Source organism: Microcaecilia unicolor, chromosome 1 (genome assembly GCF_901765095.1).
Source record: "Microcaecilia unicolor chromosome 1, aMicUni1.1, whole genome shotgun sequence".
Lineage (NCBI taxonomy): Eukaryota > Metazoa > Chordata > Amphibia > Gymnophiona > Siphonopidae > Microcaecilia > Microcaecilia unicolor.
Genome location: NC_044031.1, coordinates 1,469,697 through 1,489,739, shown reverse-complemented (window position 1 = coordinate 1,489,739; position 20,043 = coordinate 1,469,697). Strand labels below are relative to the sequence as shown.

The window sequence follows — 20,043 nt, the reverse complement described above, 5'->3', positions numbered from 1 at the left end:
TGTATGCAGATTTATCTCATGCATATTTATTGTGGATATCCTGAAAACCTGACTGGCTGGGTGTCCCAAGGACTGGGTGAGAACTGCTGCCCTAAAGTAAAGATCAATCTGGGAATTGATTCCTGGCAGCTATAGGAAGCCCAGAGAGAGATTGATTGATTTGCACAGAAGAGACAAACTGCAGGCCAGTGGCAGAGCTAAGCAGAGGGTGATATGATAGAGGTCTATAAGATAATGAGTGGAATGGAACGGGTCGATGTGGAGTGTCTGTTTACACTTTCCAAAAATACTAGGACAAGGGGGCATGCGATGAAGCTGCAGTGTAGTAAATTTAAAACGAATCAGAGGAAATGTTTCTTCACTCAACGCCCAGTTAGACTCTGGAATTCATTGCCGGAGAATGTGGTTAAGGCGGTTAGCTTAGCAGAGTTTAAGAAAGGTTTGGACGGCTTCCTGAAGGAAAAGGCCATAGAATGTTATTAAATGGACGTAGGGAAAAATCCACTAGTCTTGCAAAAAAAAAAAACTTAAGAGGAAGCTTTGTCGCTAAAGCTCCCACCCAGCCCCCACTTCTTGGATGGACTTGGAGACGGACACAGTCATTGTGAGAACCCCGAAGGAGCTGCATCCATCCCTGTGCAGCTCTTCTACTTCAAACACCCCCCAGCCTGGTCAGTCTTAGAAAGTCAAACCAAGATTTTCCAGATTTTGCACACATGACTACCAAAGAGCTGGCTCGGCTCAAGATACTCTGAGACATAAACCATAACAGTCCTGAAAGCATAATCGGATAATGACAGCACTCTAGATATTACCCAGATTTCAGCCATTCAAGCTTCAGCTCCAGGTTGCTGCTTTATAGAGATGGGCACCCCCCCCCCCCCCCCCAAAAAAAAAAAAGAGAGATTTGACTTGATTTTGCATTTTCTGAATTTCCCATAGGATTTGTTGGTAACAACTCAAAAGGTTCTTATTTCACAAATGTTGTTGAAAAAGTTTTTTTATGTTGATATTGGCATTCCTAGAGATAACTCTGTTTGTTAATGTAGCAGTGCATAAGTTTTGCTCTTGTGTACATTTATTTTAAAATTATGTGCATGTACCAGGGATCCTCAAAGAAAGCAAATGCACATCCCTTAACATCTCACCCCATCAACGTGCCACCACCTGTCCCCTGACGCCCGGACACTGCTCCGTCTCGGCTGGTACCGACCAGACCACCAGAAGTCAATTGTGTCATTTGCTATTTTAGCTCAGGGGTCCTCAACCCAGTAGGGCTTCAGGATGCTGACAATGAGGTAAGGGCAGCAAATGTATTCCTGCATTTTCCTGAAAATATTCCACCAGGGTCGTTATGCTCATATTAGCCCTCTCCTCAAGTCACTTCATTGGCTTCCTATCCGTTTCCGCATACAGTTCAAACTCTCTTATTGACCTATAAGTGCATTCACTCTGCAACTCCTCAGTACCTCTCCACTTTCATCTCTCCCTACATTCCTCCCCAGGAACTCTGTTCACTGGGTAAATCTCTCTTATCTGCACCCTTCTCCTCCACTGCTAACTCCAGACTCCGTTCCTTTTATCTTGCTGCACCATATGCCTGGAATAGACTTCCTGAGCCGGTACGTCAAGCTCCATCTCTGGTCGTCTTCAAATCTAAGCTAAAAGCCCACCTTTTTGATGCTGCTGCTTTTAACTCCTAACCCTTATTCACTTGTTCAGAACCCTTATCATCCTCACTTTAATATTCCCTTATCTCTTGTTTGTCCTAATTAGATTGTAAGCTCTGTTGAGCAGGGACTGTTGCTTCATGTTCAAGTGTACAGCGCTGCGTACGTCTAGTAGCGCTATAGAAATGATAAATAGTAGTAGTAGTCTTTGAGATTCCGGAATCTTGCTTCTCTTTGTTCTTATCCCTTATTTGTCCTGTTTGTCTGTCCTAATTAGATTGTAAGCTCTGTGGAGCAGGGACTGTCTCTTCATGTTCAAGTGTACAGTGCTGTGTATGTCTAGTAATGCTATAGTAGTAGTAGTAGTAGTCTTTGGGATTCCAGAATCTTGCTATTCTTTGGGTTCCGGAACGTTGCTGCTCTTTCGGATTCCAGAATCTTGTTACCCTTTGTCCTTATCCCTTATTTGTCCTGTTTGTCTGTCCTAATTAGATTGTAAGCTCTGTCGAGCAGGGACTGTCTCTTCATGTTCAAGTGTACAGCGCTGCGTACGTCTAGTAGCGCTATAGAAATGATAAATAGTAGTAGTAGTCTTTGGGATTCCGGAATCTTGCTACTCTTTGGGATTCCGGAATCTTGTTTCTCTTTGTTCTTATCCCTTATTTGTCCTGTTTGTCTGTCCTAATTAGATTGTAAGCTCTGTGGAGCAGGGACTGTCTCTTCATATTCAAGTGTACAGTGCTGCGTACGTCTAGTAGCGCTTTAGAAATGATAAGTAGAAGTAGTAAAACCTGACTGCCTGGGCTAGACAGAAATGGTATTTATTTATTCATTCCTGTATTTTCCCTGCTGAGGTTATAATAACCCTCTTCAGCTATTTGTTAACGTTCATTTAGTGTCAGAGTTTTGCACTGACATGTTTTCTCTTACCTGTATATTACTATTGAAAAACATAAAAATATTTGAGCTTAAAAAAAAAATCTGCTCTACCAGTAACGCCCAGAACGGGTTACAAATGTACAATAATCATATTATTTACAAACATTTACATAAAACATCAAAACAGAAAAGCCCCCGATTTCTCCAATCACACCTGAAATAAAGTGCCCTGATCATTATTTCAGGAAATAGTAATTATCCTGAGAAAGGCTGTTTGACCAACAGACGGAACAGACTTAGACGAACATTTTCATTTGTTTCTTAAGGTTGCTGAAAGAATTTCCCGAAATGCGTCTTCCAGGGAGTTAAAAGCTTCAATACAGGCTGATTTTTGCATATAGGAACCGAAACGGACTAGATTTAATAAAAAGATAGAGACCGACATCAATTGATTGGCAGAGCACAGTAAGGACGAAGAGAAACGAAATTCCTCAGCAAATTTCTAAATATTCTAGGAGGTAAAACCTGCTAAAAAGTTCAGCTCTTACGCGTGTAAAAAAGTATGGAAACCTTACAATTCACGGCTACGTTTTCACAAGCGCCCCCCGAGCAGCAAAAAGAACCGGCAACTTGCAAGGAAATCGCAGGGGCGGGCGGCACCTTTGTAAGACCTGAACCCTGCGGAAAGTCCGCTTTGCATTTGGAAAGACCCCTAAATGGGATCCGCTCCCGTTGGGGGTTGAGATTTATGCAGAAAATAGGCTCGGTTTGAGCTCAGCTGCCTCGTTTTTGTGCATTTAGCAGGTTAAATGTTAACTTGTAAAAACAGACAGAAAAGTATTCGGAAATACACAAAAGAGGGGTTGCAAACAGCCTGTGAAATTCAGAATTTCTCATTTATTCTGCACGACTAACGCCAGGTTTTTTGATTTGTAAAATCCTTGGGGTTTTTTTAAGGGTGCATAAATACATACGTTTTGACATACTGGGACAGACCAAAGCTCTATCAAGCCCAGCATCCCATTTCCAATCCAGGTCACAAATACCCGGCAAGATCCCAAAAAAGTACAAAACATTTTATACTGCTTATCCCAGAAATAGTGGATTTTCCCCAAGTCCAGTTAATAACGGTCTATGGACTTTTCCTCTAGAAAGTCGTTCAAACCTTTTTAAAACTCCGCTAAGCTAACCGCCTTTACCACATTCTCTGGCAACGAATTCCAGAGTTTAATTAATTACACGTTGAATCATTAGGTGGAATCATCCTAATCTGTGCGTTTAAAATCAAACCTACCACACACCTCATTCATTTCACATCCTCTACAAAGCAACAGGGTCCATCCTTTTGGGGTTTCCAGATTATGAAACTTCCTCACTCACCAATTGCATCACCTTATTTTAAAAAAAAAACCCAACCCAAAGTCCCCCCCCCCCCCCCCCCACAGTCTTAGCCTAAACAGACCCCGATCCCAACAATTCAATGGTCCAGCAAAAGAGAGAAATCTGGCCATTAATTTAAGAACCACCGTCATGCACGTGCAGGGCAATGAAACCATTACTGGACCACATGGATGGACCTATGACAGGACTGGGTCCACTTGAAATGCACACAGGGGGGGGGGGCACTTGCACCATGTCAGGCACACACAGACTGCAGCTAGGTGGACATGGGACATGGAAGGGGGTCCCAGACTCTCCTTCCACTTCGGCTGATCTAGGTTTTCAGAGCTGGGGAGGCAGAAATACTGGGATTTAAGAAAGGAAACTTCCATTCTTTGATCAAATTAAAAAAAACCCACCTAGATGTATAGGAATTATCTCAACGCACACGTGTAATAATATCCCCGAGTGTTAAAACTTAGAGGGACGGCGAGATGAACGTCCACAGAGCTTGAAAAACGTGTAACTTTATTCTACAATTAGAACAAAGCGATGGATTTGGTGCAACTCACTGACAGCCAAGAAAGAGCAAAGAGCTGGGCAGGTTGTAGGAACCGTGAGACCCAAATAGGATCCTTCATCCAGGCCTGCTGATCTGCAAATGACAGTAACAAAATCCTAATTATTTGGATAGACCTGGGAGAGAGATTTGCATCCTTTGAAAAGCCTGATCTTCTGGATAGGGGAAGCAGGACATGTAGGATGTGGGCATCTCTTCAATTCAAAACCAAGAAACAGCAATGCCAGAGCGACCCTGGCAGATAAAGCAGAGCAGGGTTTGCACAAGAAGCCAATGCAAAGAGGGGATTGGATTGATGGAAATAGCTAAAACTCTATCCAGGTAGCCAGACACCCGGACATGCTGGGGTCTAGGGCAGAAATTATGTCTCCACCACTCATGAAAGAACTTTAAATGCCTTCCTCACACACAAATCACAGGTAAAGACCTTCAGCAAATACAGATCAAGGGATCACAAATTAGAAATATGAACCCCAAGAACTCTGCAATCAAAATAGAAATACAATTCATTGTGCACTGAACACAAATGGTGGCTGGGTCCCCCCACTATGGGCTTACGCTCCCCCCTCCCCAAATTAACATCTCCCTCACTGTGGCTGCTGGAGATCCCCAAACCTCCCCCTCCTCAGGTTCGGCAGCCAGAACTGTCCAAGCTCTGTAGTAGCATCAGTATTTCATAGCTGCTGCCGTGTCCCCGTTCCCCCCCCCCCTAATGCTTGCTCGGCTTTCATACATGCATAAAAATCGAACACATGTGGTGGCGCTGGGGGGGGGGGGTGGCAGTGGGATTTCGGGAATACTGTCACCAGTTGCAGAGCTTGGAGGAGGAAGTGATAGTTGGTGGGACTTGGGGATCTCTGCCAGCTTGGATGTTTATACTTTGCATTCAGGTGGGGGGGGGGGGGAATGTAATGCCCACCCAATCAGCCATCTTGTTACACCACTGAATATAATACAAAAACAATGTGATGTACATATCATTCTAGTTAATAAATTCAAAGTAAAACTTTTTTTCTCTACCTTTGGACATTTTGTTTTTCCATCATCTTAGACCCAGTTTCTCTTTTCTGCTTTCTTGTCTTCTGCTAATTCTTTTTGCATTTTTCTTTTCTCCATTCCCTCACATGCCTTTTCCCTTTCAGCTCTTTCCTTCCTTTTTTTTCTTTTCTCCCTCTGTCCACTCAGATTCATCCTCTCTCACAACCTTTTAATTTTCAGCTATCAATTGCCATCTCTTCTCAATCCCTAGCTCTCCCATTTTCCCATCTCATTCCTTTCCCAACCTCCTATTTCCTTCCACCTACGCCCTATCACCTTATTTCTACCTCTGTATTCACTATTCTCCTCTCACTCATCTCCTTGCCATCCCCCTTTTGACCTCTCCTACATGATTCCAACGTTTCCAGAATCCCCCCCTCTCTCTCTCCAGTCTTGTAGCCCACCCAATTCTCATTGCCTGATATCTCCATGTCCTTTTCCCTCCATCCCTTAGAACTTTCTGTCCCACCTCTCATCCCTCATGCCCCCCATGGGTCCATCTCTTCTCCTCTCATTGCCCACCCCGTGGGTCAACATTACACCTTCTCTTTTCTTCTTCCATCCCATTGTTCAGCATCTCTCCCTCCCTTCCACCCTTAAAGACAACCTTTCTTCCCTCCTTTCCATGTCTCTGTTCCAGACTGCCCTCCCATCCAGCATCTCTCCCTTTCTCTTCCCTCCCTCCAGCCTATTGGTTCACCATCTCTCTCTCTCCCTCTCCTCTGTTCCAGGCCCATCACTTCTTCCCCTTTACCTCCCCCACCCAGTCTGGTATTTCCCCCTCTTTTTGAACCCCCTCACCCTGGTCTCACTCCAGGGCCCCACCATGGGCCAACATGTCTTCTCCTTTTCTCCATGGCCTCCTTAGCAGTTTCCCTCCGGTGCAGTTCACCTAGGCGGAAACAGGAAGTTGCATCCGAGGGGGAAACTGACAGAGGGAAAGTGCTGAGGAGGCTGCAGGCAGGCATATCAGAATCCCTGCCACACTGGTGACCCCCTGCGAAGATCACTGCATTTTAAAGGTAGACTGGGAAGGTGACGGAGATGTTGGATGGAGGTGGAGAGAAGGGAAAGAAATGCCAGTTCACGAGGGCCCCCTGAAGTTGTGCTGCCCTGTTTACCCCTCCCCCCTCTCCAATGCCAGTCCTGGCTACCTAAGAGGAGCTCTTTCCTGTTTTGGGTACCCCCTTCAGATCCATTGTCTTCAGTCTTCCCATATTTATTGCTCTCAATCTGGTTTATCTGAATTGTCCCCACATTCCTTCTCTTGCAGCTTCATCCTGTCCTCCATCCCATCAGCCTCATTCATCCTCATCTTCACCCCAGAGAACCTCCTTATTACCAGACCCATCTCCCTTCTAATGATGGGGACTGGGGTGCTCAAATCTCACTACCAAATCTTTTAAAATGTATATTGGTCTAGTGGGGTGGAGGAGCAGCAGGCTGAGAACCACTTCAGATCCCACTGCTGCCCCTTGTGATCTTGGGCAATCACATAACCCTTCATTGCCTCTTAGATTGCCAGTCCTCAAGGGACCGAACATTATCTACAATACATGAAGGGACAGCCATTGGGCTTTCAGGCACTAAACAAGAAATTCAAAATACAATGAGAAAGTTTGGCAAGCTAGGAAGAATTCAGCTCCCTCCAAGACATGGAGGTACCAGACCCTTCCCCTTCCAGCCTCATCCTGACTTCATGAGTCCTCAGCACAACATCTGTAATATCCTCATGGCACATCAGGCCAAGTCTCCAGCCAAAAGAGACAAGATAGGAAGAAAAAGCAGGCAAGACAATGAGAAAACAGGAGATGGAGGTAAACTGGCTTGAGTTCAGCCTTCCTTTCGTGTACTCGAGATATTTTCGGAAAACTTAAGCACCCTGACATGCTAAGAGAACTGGGAAATGTCACTGCCAGGAAGGAGACAAGCACAGGGCGACCCTAAAAGGAGAATTTAGGGATTTCCAATTTTGACTGCTTGCAAGTGAAGTTGCTTTAGCCACAGGAAAAGTTACCATTGCCAGGAGAAAGTCGAGCTTAGAAGAAAGTGAAACGAAAGGGGGCTTTGGGTGACACTAGCCGAAAATCCAGTTCAAAAATGCTTCTTGGGCTCCTAAAGTCCCGGAAACGGGGGGTGTTCTCTCTTTCTGGTGAAATGCATTTTCGTGCACTCAGGCGGGCTAATAGCAAAGACCTTTGCTTGGAGGGGGGGGGGGGTCAGTCCTCTCCAACATATCTGGGCCCATATCCCCCCCCCCACCCCCGTCACACACACTTTCTCTCTGCACTAGCACAGCAAGGAGGTTCAGCGCAAGACCCACTGTGCACAGAATGCACACAAGCGGGACAATCCTTCTCCCCCTCATCTGCGTCTTTCGGACCCCTCTTACCTGCCAGGCTAGGGAAGGGGTCGGGCAAGTGCAGCTGCTCCTGGCCCTTGGGCTCCTCTCGACCGCTGGGCTCCGGGGCTGGATCCTGGGGCGAGTAGAAGGCATCCGGGGGCTCGCTGAAGCTGGGCAGAGCTGTGGTCAGGGCTACCATGGAAGGCACCCCCTGGCCCAGGCTGGCACAGAAGCTGTTGGTAAGGCGACCGGTGAAGGAGGCCAGGGGGGCCAGGGGCGGCAGCCCGGGCTGCAGAGGTCCCGGGGGCAGCACCAGGGGCCGGTAGGGCATGAACATGGGGTAACCGGTGTAGAGCAGATGCCCCGAGCGGGGCTGCGGAGTCCCGATCAGAGAATCGATGGAGAATGCGGTACCGGGACCGCTGGGTCTCTGCATGGTGCCCACGGGCCAGTCCTCCAGCTGGATCCGGATCACATGGAGCCTCAGCCTAATCCGGAGTCGAGCCCGAACAGTCTCACTCCGGATCAGAGCTCCGCCGAGCCTGACTCTGAAGTGTGACTGTCTCTCTCTCTCTCCTCGGGAGCAAGGGGGAGGGATGAAGGGGGTGTCACCCTCCAGACTCATCCATCTTCCTCAAATTACACTCTACGCCTTCCTCCAGCCCCCTCGGCTTTTTGGCTGGGAGTGAAAGTGATGCCCCCCCCCCCCCCCTGCTCCTCTCAGACCACACCGGTCTAATGAAGTATTAGTAATGGAGATTGATGATTAGTAATTACTGGGCTGGGGGCTGGGGTGGGCAGATGCTCTCTTTGCTTTCAGGGTCCAGAGCCCCCAGCAGCTCCCTCCTGCTCTGCAACAAGTTACTTGCAAATCGTGCTTTGCAAAAAAAAAAAAAGGAAAAAAAAGTGAGTTTAGGGTCCTGAAAAGAGCTGAGCTGTCAGGGCTAATGTGCCGTGATCCTGGGAGCCTCCAGCACAGCCCCAGTCACAAATTCCTCTCGCCAATTAAGACTCTTCATTAATAAAGACTAATTAGACATGGCTGATTGTTTAACTCTTCCCTCCAGGGAAGGGGCTGCGGGTCTTTCCCCAAAGTTACTGGGAGGGTGTGTAAGAGGGATGAGGAGGGGGCAAGCAGGGTTCTCCTGGGTGGTGGAGAAACTATCAGTGTTGTTGGGGAGGGGTAAAGGGGTAGAAGAAAGCAAGAGGAGAGTATGAAAGAGGAGGGGTCTCCTATCTGAGGCAGAGGAAAGCAGGGAGGGTATCAATATGGGAGAAATAAGGGGAGGGGTCTCCTATCTGAGGGAGAAAACAGAGGGTAGAGGAAAGCAAGGAGGGTATCAATATGGGAGAAATAAGGGGAGGGGGTTTCCTATCTGAGGAAGAGGGGGTAAAGGAAAGCAGGGAGGGCATCAGTATGGGAGAAATAAGGGGAGGGGGTCTCCTATCTGAGGAAGAGGGGGTAGAGGAAAGCAGGGAGGGTATCAGTATGTGAGAAATAAGATGAGGGGGTCTCCTATCTGAGGGAGAAAACAGGGTAGAGGAAAGCAGGGAGGGTATCAGTATGTGAGAAATAAGGGGAGGGGGTCTCCTATCTGAGGAAGAGGGGGGTAAAGGAAAGCAGGGAGGGCATCAGTATGGGAGAAATAAGGGGAGGGGTCTCCTATCTGAGGAAGAGGGGGGTAAAGGAAAGCAGGGAGGGCATCAGTATGGGAGAAATAAGGGGAGGGGGTCTCCTATCTGAGGGAGAAAACAGGGTAGAGGAAAGTAGGGAGGGTATCAGTATGGGAGAAATAAGGGGAGGGGGTCTCCTATCTGAGGGAGAAAACAGGGTAGAGGAAAGCAGGGAGGGTATCAGTATGTGAGAAATAAGGGGAGGGGGCTTCCTATCTGAGGAAGAGGGGGTAGAGGAAAGTAGGGAGGGCATCAGTATGGGAGAAATAAGTGGAGGGGGGTCTCCTATCTGAGGAAGAGGGGGTAGAGGAAAGTAGGGAGGGCATCAGTATGGGAGAAATAAGTGGAGGGGGTCTCCTATCTGAGGAAGAGGGGGTAGAGGAAAGCAGGGAGGGTATCAGTATGTGAGAAATAAGGGGAGGGGGTCTCCTATCTGAGGGAGAAAACAGAGGGTAGAGGAAAGCAAGGAGGGTATCAGTATGTGAGAAATAAGGGGAGGGGGTTTCCTATCTGAGGAAGAGGGGGTAAAGCAGGGAGGGTACCAGTATGTGAGAAATAAGGGGAAGGGGTCTCCGGCAACAGCTCTCCTGTGTGTGTCTGTGGCGGAGGGGGGGGGGTGAGGGTCTCTGCTCTGCTTGAGGGATGAATATTCAGGCTCTTCTCTCCTTGCTAATTTGCCTGATTTTCAATGTTCCTATGACTGATTAGCCCTATTCAGCCCGGGGAGCAGCACTCTTGAACTGCCCTGTCTGATTGCAGGGAGGCAGAGCCTGGTTTGATTAGTGCTGAAGGGTCAGAGATGCTAATTATTCCTTTAATTGCAAATGACTCCATTGGACTCCCTTTTCTTTCATCTCCTGAAACCAGACGCTCCTTTTCCGCTTTCCAATTCCCTTCCAAACTTCCCTTAAGAGTAGGAACTAAAAGAGCCCAAGGCCGGGATTCATGATCCAGGCTCCCTAGGGCAGGTGGAAACACTAGGCAAGCCAGGCTGGTTGCCTAGAGCAGCAGTTTTTGTTTGGGGGGGAGGCACAGCGGCAAAGACCAGTTCCAGTAAAAGCATAAGTGCAAACACTCATCACCTCCTTTTTCATCCCATAGGAAGGGTGGTCACTTTTTAAATAGCCCATTTAACCATATATGTAGACACAGAGACACATGACAGCAGATAAAGACCATATGAACCATCCAGTCCACTTTCCCTTGGAGATCCGGGTTTCAGTGGATGCCTGCAAAAGGCCCTGCCATAAGTTCGACCAGTTTTAATCATGACCTCAAAGAATTCCTGAATGGACCTGTGGTCTGTCTTATGTTCCTGGCCAGTCATTACGGTCAACCTCAGTCGCCAGAAAGGGGGTCAGGCTCGTCTGCAGATGACTCGCCAGAGTGCCTTTTGTGGCAGTCTCCATTTTTATGGAATGGGCTTCCTGAGGTTCTGGGGGGGGGGGGGGGGGAGGTGTTTTTTAAGCCAAACTTGAAGTCATATTTCTCCAGGTAGCTGACCTGGGTGGATATTATCTCAGATCTGCAGGGATGTGATGAGGTGTTTGAGGGATTGTTCTTGGAAGAATGTTTAGGGCTTTCTTTTTTTTTTTTTTTATTGGTGTTTCTTTCTGACTTTATGGATATTGCATTGTGAACCACTCTGATTAATTATTTTAGAAAGCTGGTATATCAAATGAATTAAAGTGGTCTGTAATACTTTCGGGCATTCCTTTTCCTATGGATTGGCTCCCAAACTGTGGAAATGAGACACCAAACTTTTGGCAAGCTGTTACAAAATGACTCTTCCCTGGGAACTTGCTTACTTGCATCTAATCTTCAAAGCTAACATACTTACCAGTTCCCTTTGAAAATCAGCCACAGCGCATGCCTGTAGCTTGCAAATGATTGAGTTAATTGAAGCTAGCCCAGTTTATTAGTAGGTGTTTCTAAGCGTTCCTTGAAATCTGTACAAATTGTACAGGAATTATTTTTTTCACTCAAAGAATACTTACGCTCTGGAACTCGTTGCCGGAGGATGTGGTAACAGCGGTTAGCATATCTGGGTTTACAAAAAGGTTTGGACAAGTTCCTGGAGGAAAAGTCCATATTCTCTTATTGAGATGGACATGGGGGAAGCCACTGCTTGCCCTGGGATTTGTAGCATGGAATGTTGCCACTAATTGGGTTTTGCCACGTACTTGTGACCTGGATTGCCACTGTTGGAAGCACGATATTGGGCTAGATGGATCATTGGTCTGACCCAGTACGGCTATTCTTATGTTCTTATGTATATAAAGACTTCAACTCGGTAAGGGGGTTAGCGTATCTGGGTTTAAAAAAGGTTTGGACAAGTTCCTGGAGGAAAAGTCCATATTCTCTTATTGAGATGGACATGGGGGAAGCCACTGCTTGCCCTGGGATTTGTAGCATGGAATGTTGCCACTAATTGGGTTTTGCCACGTACTTGTGACCTGGATTGCCACTGTTGGACGCACGATATTGGGCTAGATGGATCATTGGTCTGACCCAGTATGGCTATTCTTATGTTCTTATGTATATAAAGACTTCAACTCGGTAAGGGGGTTAGCGTATCTGGGTTTAAAAAAGGTTTGGACAAGTTCCTGGAGGAAAAGTCCATAGTCTGTAATTGAGATAGATATGGGGGAAGCCACTGCTTGCCCTGGGATTGGTAACATGGAATATTGCTACTATTTGGGTTTCTGCCAGGTACTTGTGACCTGGTTTGGCCACTGTTAGAAATAGGATACCAGGCTAGATGGACCATTGGTCTGACCCAGTACGGCTATTCTTATGTTCTTATGTATATAAAGACTTCAACTCGGCAAGGGGGTTAGCGTATCTGGGTTTAAAAAAGGTTTGGACAAGTTCCTGGAGGAAAAGTCCATATTCTGTTATTGAGATGGACATGGGGAAGCCACTGCTTGCCCTGGGATTGGTATCATGGAACGTTGCTACTATTTGGGTTTCTGCCAGGTACTTGTGACCTGGTTTGGCCACTGTTAGAAATAGGATACCAGGCTAGATGGACCATTGGTCTGACCCAGTATGGCTATTCTTATGTTGATTACAGGACACTTGAGAAGGGAAGTTATTATTCCTTTTTTGATGGCATTAAATTGCTGCCAATTGAATATTGGATTTGTTATAAGATTTTACCGTTGGTGTTTAAGGTTTTGATTAACAAAATTTCTTGGGTTGTTTCTTCTACATCAACCATCACATTCCATATAATTGGCAGTTTCTAATTAAAAGGACTTACCTTTGAAAATCCGCTCCGTGAAGGACTTGAAAGTTGTTTTAAAGACCTTTCAGTTTGGCCAGGCCTTCAGTTGAAGCTTATGACTCTCAGGCCCTGACTTTGTGAATTTGTGGATCATACTAATCACTGGTTTTGACTTTTATTTGTATTGTATAGTTTGTAGGGTTTGTATGACATGTTATCAATTGTGTACTTTAGTTGTAATCTGCCTAGAATTCTAAAGACAGTGTGGAATAGAAATTTTCCTGGTAGTATACAAGGAAGTTCCTGATTCCCAGCCAGTGCCTTTGCAACAGGTCTCCTAGAGTTGTCTAGTGTGTGTTGCAGCCCTTGTTCCAGTTTTTCTCCTCTTCCTGCCTGTGTCTTGTACTAGTCCTGCTCCGTGTTCCAGCCTGCTTCATGAACTTTCTTTCTGAGAAGTTCCGAGAGAAGAGGACATTTTGTCTGGTAAGTGATTGCTATTTTGCTTTGTGCTTTGGGACCTTAAAGATTGGGGTTTAAAGGAGGAATTGTAGTTTAGTGTTGGGCAAAATAAAAATATAAAAAGCAAATTTTATCAACTAATCTCCATAGTCTTTTCCCCTTAGTTTTAAAAACTTTGTGCCACAGCATTAACAAATAGAATCTAGCAGGCACTGCAGGATCTAGTTTAGTCTTCCCGTCCACCCCTAGGAAAACTCTTCATTTATAGTCAGTTATTATAATTAGGATAACAAGCAAGGAGTGCTCTTACAGAGTTTTAAATACATTTCATTACCATCTAAGAAGGAAACACTAAATAAATCGCACAATGTATCATTTAAACTAAAAGCATTTTCATATTATGCTAATATCCAAAATACTTTAGCAAGTTTTAAATTATTGAAAAACTGAAAAACACTAAGATGGAGTCAGCAGTCCAGCAGCGAGAGGGGTGCTATCCAGTCTTTTGCACTGAGTGTCACATGTATGGTTATCTCCCAGTTGGTGAGCGGTTATATGTGTGTGTCCGATGCAAAGAGCTCCTAGCTCTCAGAGAACGGGTCCGTCCTCTTGAGGCTTGAGTAGCAGACTTGGTGGAGCTGAGGGAGACAGAGAGGTACATAGAGGAGACCTACAGGGATGTTGTAGAGAAGTCCCACCTCCAGTCTGGTAGCCCTTGTGCTACCTTGGAGGAGGGAGGTCTCCTAGAAGGAGAGCATCACCCTGGTGAAGTAGGAAGTACTCCTTTAGCCAGGACCTGCCCACCAGGGGATGTACTATCCTCTCGCACCGAGGATATGTCTCCAAGTGCTGCCCGGGAGGGAAAGGTTAGGACAGCTGTTGTGGTTGGTGATTCAATCATTAAGCATATAGATAGCTGGGTGGCTGGTGGACGTGAGGATCGCCTGGTGACTTGCCTGCCTGGTGCGAAGGTGGCGGACCTCATGCGTCACCTAGATAGGATTCTAGATAGTGCTGGGGAGGAGCCGGCTGTCTTGGTACATGTGGGTACCAGTGACATAGGAAAATGTGGGAGAGAGGTTCTGGAAGCCAAATTTAGGCTCTTAGGTAGAAAGCTCAAATCAAGAACATCTAGGGTAGCATTTTCTGAAGTGCTACCTGTTCCACGTGCAGGGCCCAAGAGACAGGCAGAGCTCCAGAGTCTCAATGCGTGGATGAGACGATGGTGCAGGGAGGAGGGTTTTAGATTTGTTAGGAACTGGGCAACATTCTGGGGAAGGGGGAGCCTATTCCGAAAGGATGGGCTCCACCTTAACCAGGGTGGGACCAGGCTGCTGGCATCGGCATTTAAAAAGGAGATAGAGCAGCTTTTAAACTAGAAATGGGGGGAAGGCCGACAGTCACTCAAAAGCGCATGGTTTGGAATAAGGTATCTTTCAAAGATATCACTAAAACAGGGAAGATAGGGATCCTGATAGTGAGGTTGCAAAAGAGACCGTAGTAGATCAGGTGTCCTTAAATAAAAATAAAAAGCAGACAAAAGATTGCAAATTAATACTGTCAAGTACTGAGCATGATGTAAATAGGAACAACAAACATAGTTTGAAATGTCTATATGCGAATGCTAGGAGCCTAAGAAATAAGATGGGGGAGTTGGAATATATTGCACTAAATGAAAAATTAGATATAATAGGCATCTCTGAGACCTGGTGGAAGGAGGATAACCAGTGGGACACTGTCATACTGGGGTACAAATTATATCATTTTGATAGGGTGGATCGAATTGGTGGAGGGGTAGCTTTGTATGTATAAGCCTTGAATCAAATAGATTAAAAATTCTGCAGGAAACAAAACACTTCTTGGAGTCACTGTGGATTGAAATTCTATATGTAAATGGGAAAAGGAAAGCGATAGGAGTGTACTACCATCCGCCTGGCCAGGATGAACAGACAGATGCAGAAATGTTAAAGGAAATTAGGGACGCAAACAAACTGGGCAACACAATAACAATGGGTGGATCAGGTACCACATACAGTTCAAGCTTCTCCTTCTTACCTACAAATGCACTCAGTCTGCAGCCCCTCATTACCTTTCTACCCTCATCTCCCCTTACGCTCCCGCCCGTAACCTCCGCTCACAGGACAAATCCCTCCTCTCAGTACCCTTCTCCACCACCGCCAACTCCAGGCTCCGCTCATTCTGCCTCGTCTCACTCTATGCTTGGAATAAACTTCCTGAGCCCATACGCCAAGCCCCTCCCTACCATCTTCAAATCCTTGCTCAAAGCCCACCTCTTCAATGTTGCTTTCGGCACCTAACCTTTATACCTTTCAGGAAATCTAGACTGCCCCTATTTGACTGACTGTACATTTGTCCTTTAGATTGTAAGCTCCTTTGAGCAGGGACTGTCCTTCTATGTTAAATTGTACAGCGCTGCGTAACCCTAGTAGCGCTTTAGAAATGTTAAGTAGCAGTAGTAGAGGTGGTTTCAATTACCCCAATATTGACTGGGTAAATGTAACATTGGGGCATGCTAGGGAGGTAAAATTCCTTGACGAAATCAAGGACTGCTTTATGGAGCAGCTGGTACAGGAGCCGACGAGAGAAGGAAAAATTCTAGACCTAGTCCTTAGTGGAGCACATGATCTGGTGCGGGAGGTAATGGTGCTGGGGCCACTTGATAACAGTGATCATAATATGATCAGATTTGATATTAATTTTGGAGTAAGTATAAACAGGAAATCCAATATGTTAGCATTTAACTTTCAAAAAGGAGACTATGATAAAATGAGAAGAACGGTAAAAAAAAAAAAGCAAAGTAAAAGGAGCGTTTGTGAGGGTCAAAAATTTACATCTGGCGTGGATGCTGTTCAAAAATACCATCCAGGAAGCCCAGGCCAAATATATTCCATGTATTAAAAAAGGAGGACAGAAGACCAAACGACAGACGGCGTTGTTAAAAAGTGAGTTGAAGGAAGCTATTAGAGCTAAAAGAAAATCCTTCAGAAAATGGAAGAAGGAACCGACTGAAAATAATAAGAAACAGCATAAGGAATGTCAAGTCAAATGCAAAGTGCTGATAAGGAAAGTTAAGAGGGATTTTGAAAAAATAAATGCATTGGAGGCAAAAACACATATATATAGTAAAAATTTATTTAGGAATATTAAAAGGAGTCAGCAAAAGAATCGGTTGGACCGCTAGATGATATGGAGGGGCATTTTCGAAAGGGACACCGACGTTTTGATTTGGACATCCTTGCAAAACGTCCCAATCCAGGGGCGGTGAAACCCGTATTTTCGAAAGAAGATGGACGTCCATCTTTCATTTCGAAAATACCATCAGGGACGTCCAAATCCTTAAATTTGGTCATCCCTACACATGGACGTTTCTGATTTTCAGCGATAATCGAAACCAAGGACGTCCATCTCAGAAACAACCAAATGCAAGCCATTTGGTCGTGGGATGAGCCAGCATTTGTAGTGCACTGGTCCCCCTGACATGCCAGGACACCAACCGGGCACCCTAGGGGGCACTGCAGTGGACTTCATAAATTGCTCCCAGGTGCATAGATCTCTTAACTTATGTGCTGAGCCCCCCCCCCCCCAAAAAAAAACCAAAACCCACTACCCACAACTGTACACCACTACCATAGCCCTTACAGGTGAAGGGGGGCACCTAGAAGTGGGTCAGTGGCGTACCAAGGGGGGGGCGGTCTGCCCCGGGTGCACGCCGCTGGGGGGGGGGGTGCCGCACGCGCCTGTCCGTCGTTAGTTACATGCTTCCTCTGCCCCGGAACAGGTTACTTCCTGTTCCGGGGCAGAGGGAGCATGGAACGAACGACGGACAGGCGCGCGCGGTACCCCCCCCCCCAGCGGCGTGCACCCGGGGGGGGTTGTCCTTTCATGGCTCCTTCCTTCTCGTGTGCTTCAGCTGTGTCAGAAAAGCTGCCCACGTCTGCATGGTTGTTGTCCTCCCCTTTCCAAAGGACAAAGCAAAGCAGCATCCGATGGCGTGAGCTGATGTGAAGCCCCCTGAAGGGTAGCCCCCCCGTCTCCGTGCAGCAGCAGGCGGACGGTGAGCAGAACCCTGTGAAGAGGCCGGTGGTAGCTTCCGGGCTGTGGGGATTGGCCGGTTTCAGCCCTTTCCCACCCTCCGCCTGCTTTTCATTGAGCACAGCTGCAGCGGCGGGACCAGGGAGTGCAGAGGTGCTGGGGGCGGCTTGCGGACGAGGCTCGCTCGGGCGGCTGCAGAGAATGTTCAGCACGCAGAAGGGGGGCAGATCGCGCTGCACCCGGGGGGGAGGGGGCACATCGGCGATCCGCCTCGGGTGTCAGCCCCCCCTAGTAACGCCACTGAAGTGGGTACAGTGGGTTTTGCAGAGCTCGCTGTTTTCTACACAAACATAACAGGTGGGGGGGGGGGGGGGGAGGGGGCTGGGTCCGTCTGTCTAAAGTACACTGCACCTACTAAAACTGCTCCAGGGACCTACATACTGCTGTCACGGACCTGAGTATGACATCTGAGGCTGGCATAAAATATTTTGAAAGATGCTTTTTGAGGGTGGGAGGGGTTAGTGACCACTGGGGGAGTAACGGGAGGTCATCCCCGATTCTCTCTGGTGGTCATCTGGTCATTTTGGGCACCCTTTTGTGCCTTAGTCGTAAGAAAAGCAGGTCTGGGTGAAAACGTCCAAGTGCTCGTCAGGGATGTCCTTTTTTTGATTATGGGTCAAAGACGTCCAAGTATTAGGCACGCCCAAGTCCCGCCTTTGCTACGCCTCCGACACGCCCCCGTGAACTTTGGCTGTCCCTGTGACGGAGTGCAGCTGGGGACGTCTAAAATCGGCTTTCAATTATAACGATTTGGACGTTTCTGTGAGGACGTCCGTCTTCCAATTTGTGTCAAAAGATGGATGTCCTTCTCTTTCGAAAATGAGCCCGCAAGGGGTAAAAGGGCCAATCAGGGAAGACAAAGCCATAGCAGATAGATTAAATTAATTCTTTGCTTCAGTCTTCACTGAGGAAGATTTGGGAGAGATACTGGTGCCAGAAATGGTATTCAAAGCTGACGAGTTGGAGAAACTGAATGAAATCTCTACAAACTTGGAGGATGTAATGGGGCAATCTGACAAATTGAAGAATAGCAAATCTCTTGGACCGGATGGTATTCATCCCAGAGTACTGATAGAATTGAAAAATGAACTTGCGGAACTTTTGTTAGTAATATGTAATTTATCTTTAAAATCAAGCGTGGTTTCGGAAGATTGGAGGATGGTCAATGTAATGCTGATTTTAAAAAAATGTTCCAGAGTATTTTTTATTTTTATTTATTGCATTTGTATCCCACATTTTCCCACCTCTTTGCGGGCTCAGTGTGGCTTACAATAAGATATGAATAATGGAAATACATTTGTTACAGCTTGGTTATGGGTTACATTATACAAGTTATGCGAGATCATCGAAGTATCGTTAGGAATATAACAATGGGACATCAACATTGATACATTGGAAGGAGACAATGGGAAGTATAAAGGGCAGTATTAAGACACAAAGACATATGGTGTATATATTTCTGTGAGTAAATGTATGAGTGATGTGGAAATACGGGGGTTGAGAGATCAGAAGTGGATGTATGATGCATTGATGAACAGTGAGTGTGGACTCTATGTGTTTTGGCTCTTTCCGTAAATTGTTTCAAACAGATGGGTCTTCAATGATTTGCGGAAGGAAGCTTATTCGTTAATCGTTCTTAAGTTGCGTGGCAGTGTATTCCAAAGCTGCATGCTCACGTGAGAAAAGGTTGACGCGTGTAGCGTCTTGTATTTCACGCCCTTGCAATTAGGGAAGTGGAGGTTGAGGTATGTTCGGGATGATCTTTTAGCATTTCTGGGTGGTAGGTCTATCAACTCGGACATGTAGGCTGGGGCTTCGCCATGAATGATCTTGTGGACTAATGTGCATACTTTAAAAATGACGCGTTCCTTAAGTGGAAGCCAGTGTAGTTTCTCTCGTAGTGGTGTTGCCCTTTCATATTTTGGTTTTCCGAAGATGAGTCTGGCTGCTGTGTTCTGGGCTGTTTGAAGTTTCCTCAGTATTTGCTCTTTGCAGCCTGCGTACAGTGAGTTGCAGTAATCCAGATGGCTGAGGACGAGGGATTGCACTAGGTTGCGAAAGACGAATCTTGGGAAGAATGGTCTTATCCTCTTCAATTTCCACATGCAGTAGAACATTTTCTTAGTTGTGTTGTTTGCATGGGTTTCAAGTGTTAGGTGGCGGTCGATAGTGACTCCAAGGATTTTTAGCGTTTCTGAGATTGGAAGGTTTAGGCTTGGTGTGTTTATCGCGTTGAATTCATTTGTGTTGTATTGGGAGGTGAGTATCAGGCATTGAGTTTTTTCTGCATTTAATTTCAGACGAAATGCATCTGCCCATGTGTTCATGATGTATAGACTTTGATTGATTTCGTTGGAGATTTCTTTGATGTCTTGTTTGAAAGGGATGTATATTGTCACATCATCAGTGTATATATATATGGATTGAGGTTATGGTTTGATAGGAGTTTTGCTAAAGGGATCATCATTAGGTTGAAGATAGTTTGGTGAGAGAGGTGATCCTTGTGGAACTCCACATTCAGGTGTCCATGCCTTGGACGTGGTTGAGTTGATGTGACTTGATACGAACGCAGGGTTAGGAATCCCTTGAACCAGTTCAGGACGTTTCCTCCAATGCCAAAGTATGTGTAGTAGGATTCCGTGGTCGACCATGTCGAAGGCGCTTGACATGTCAAATT

General features: G+C 46.3%; 1 protein-coding gene across 1 annotated transcript in view; it reads right to left on the bottom strand.

Annotated features, from left to right (window-relative positions):
- The window catches only part of GBX1 (gastrulation brain homeobox 1), a 73,861-nt gene extending 65,534 nt beyond the window's left edge, over positions 1-8,327 (bottom strand). Inside the window, exon 1 of the mRNA XM_030190041.1 lies at positions 7,940-8,327. Coding sequence (XP_030045901.1) covers positions 7,940-8,327 — 388 coding nt within the window. The remainder of the gene's footprint in view (positions 1-7,939) is intronic.
- Positions 8,328-20,043: the final 11,716 nt, after the last annotated feature.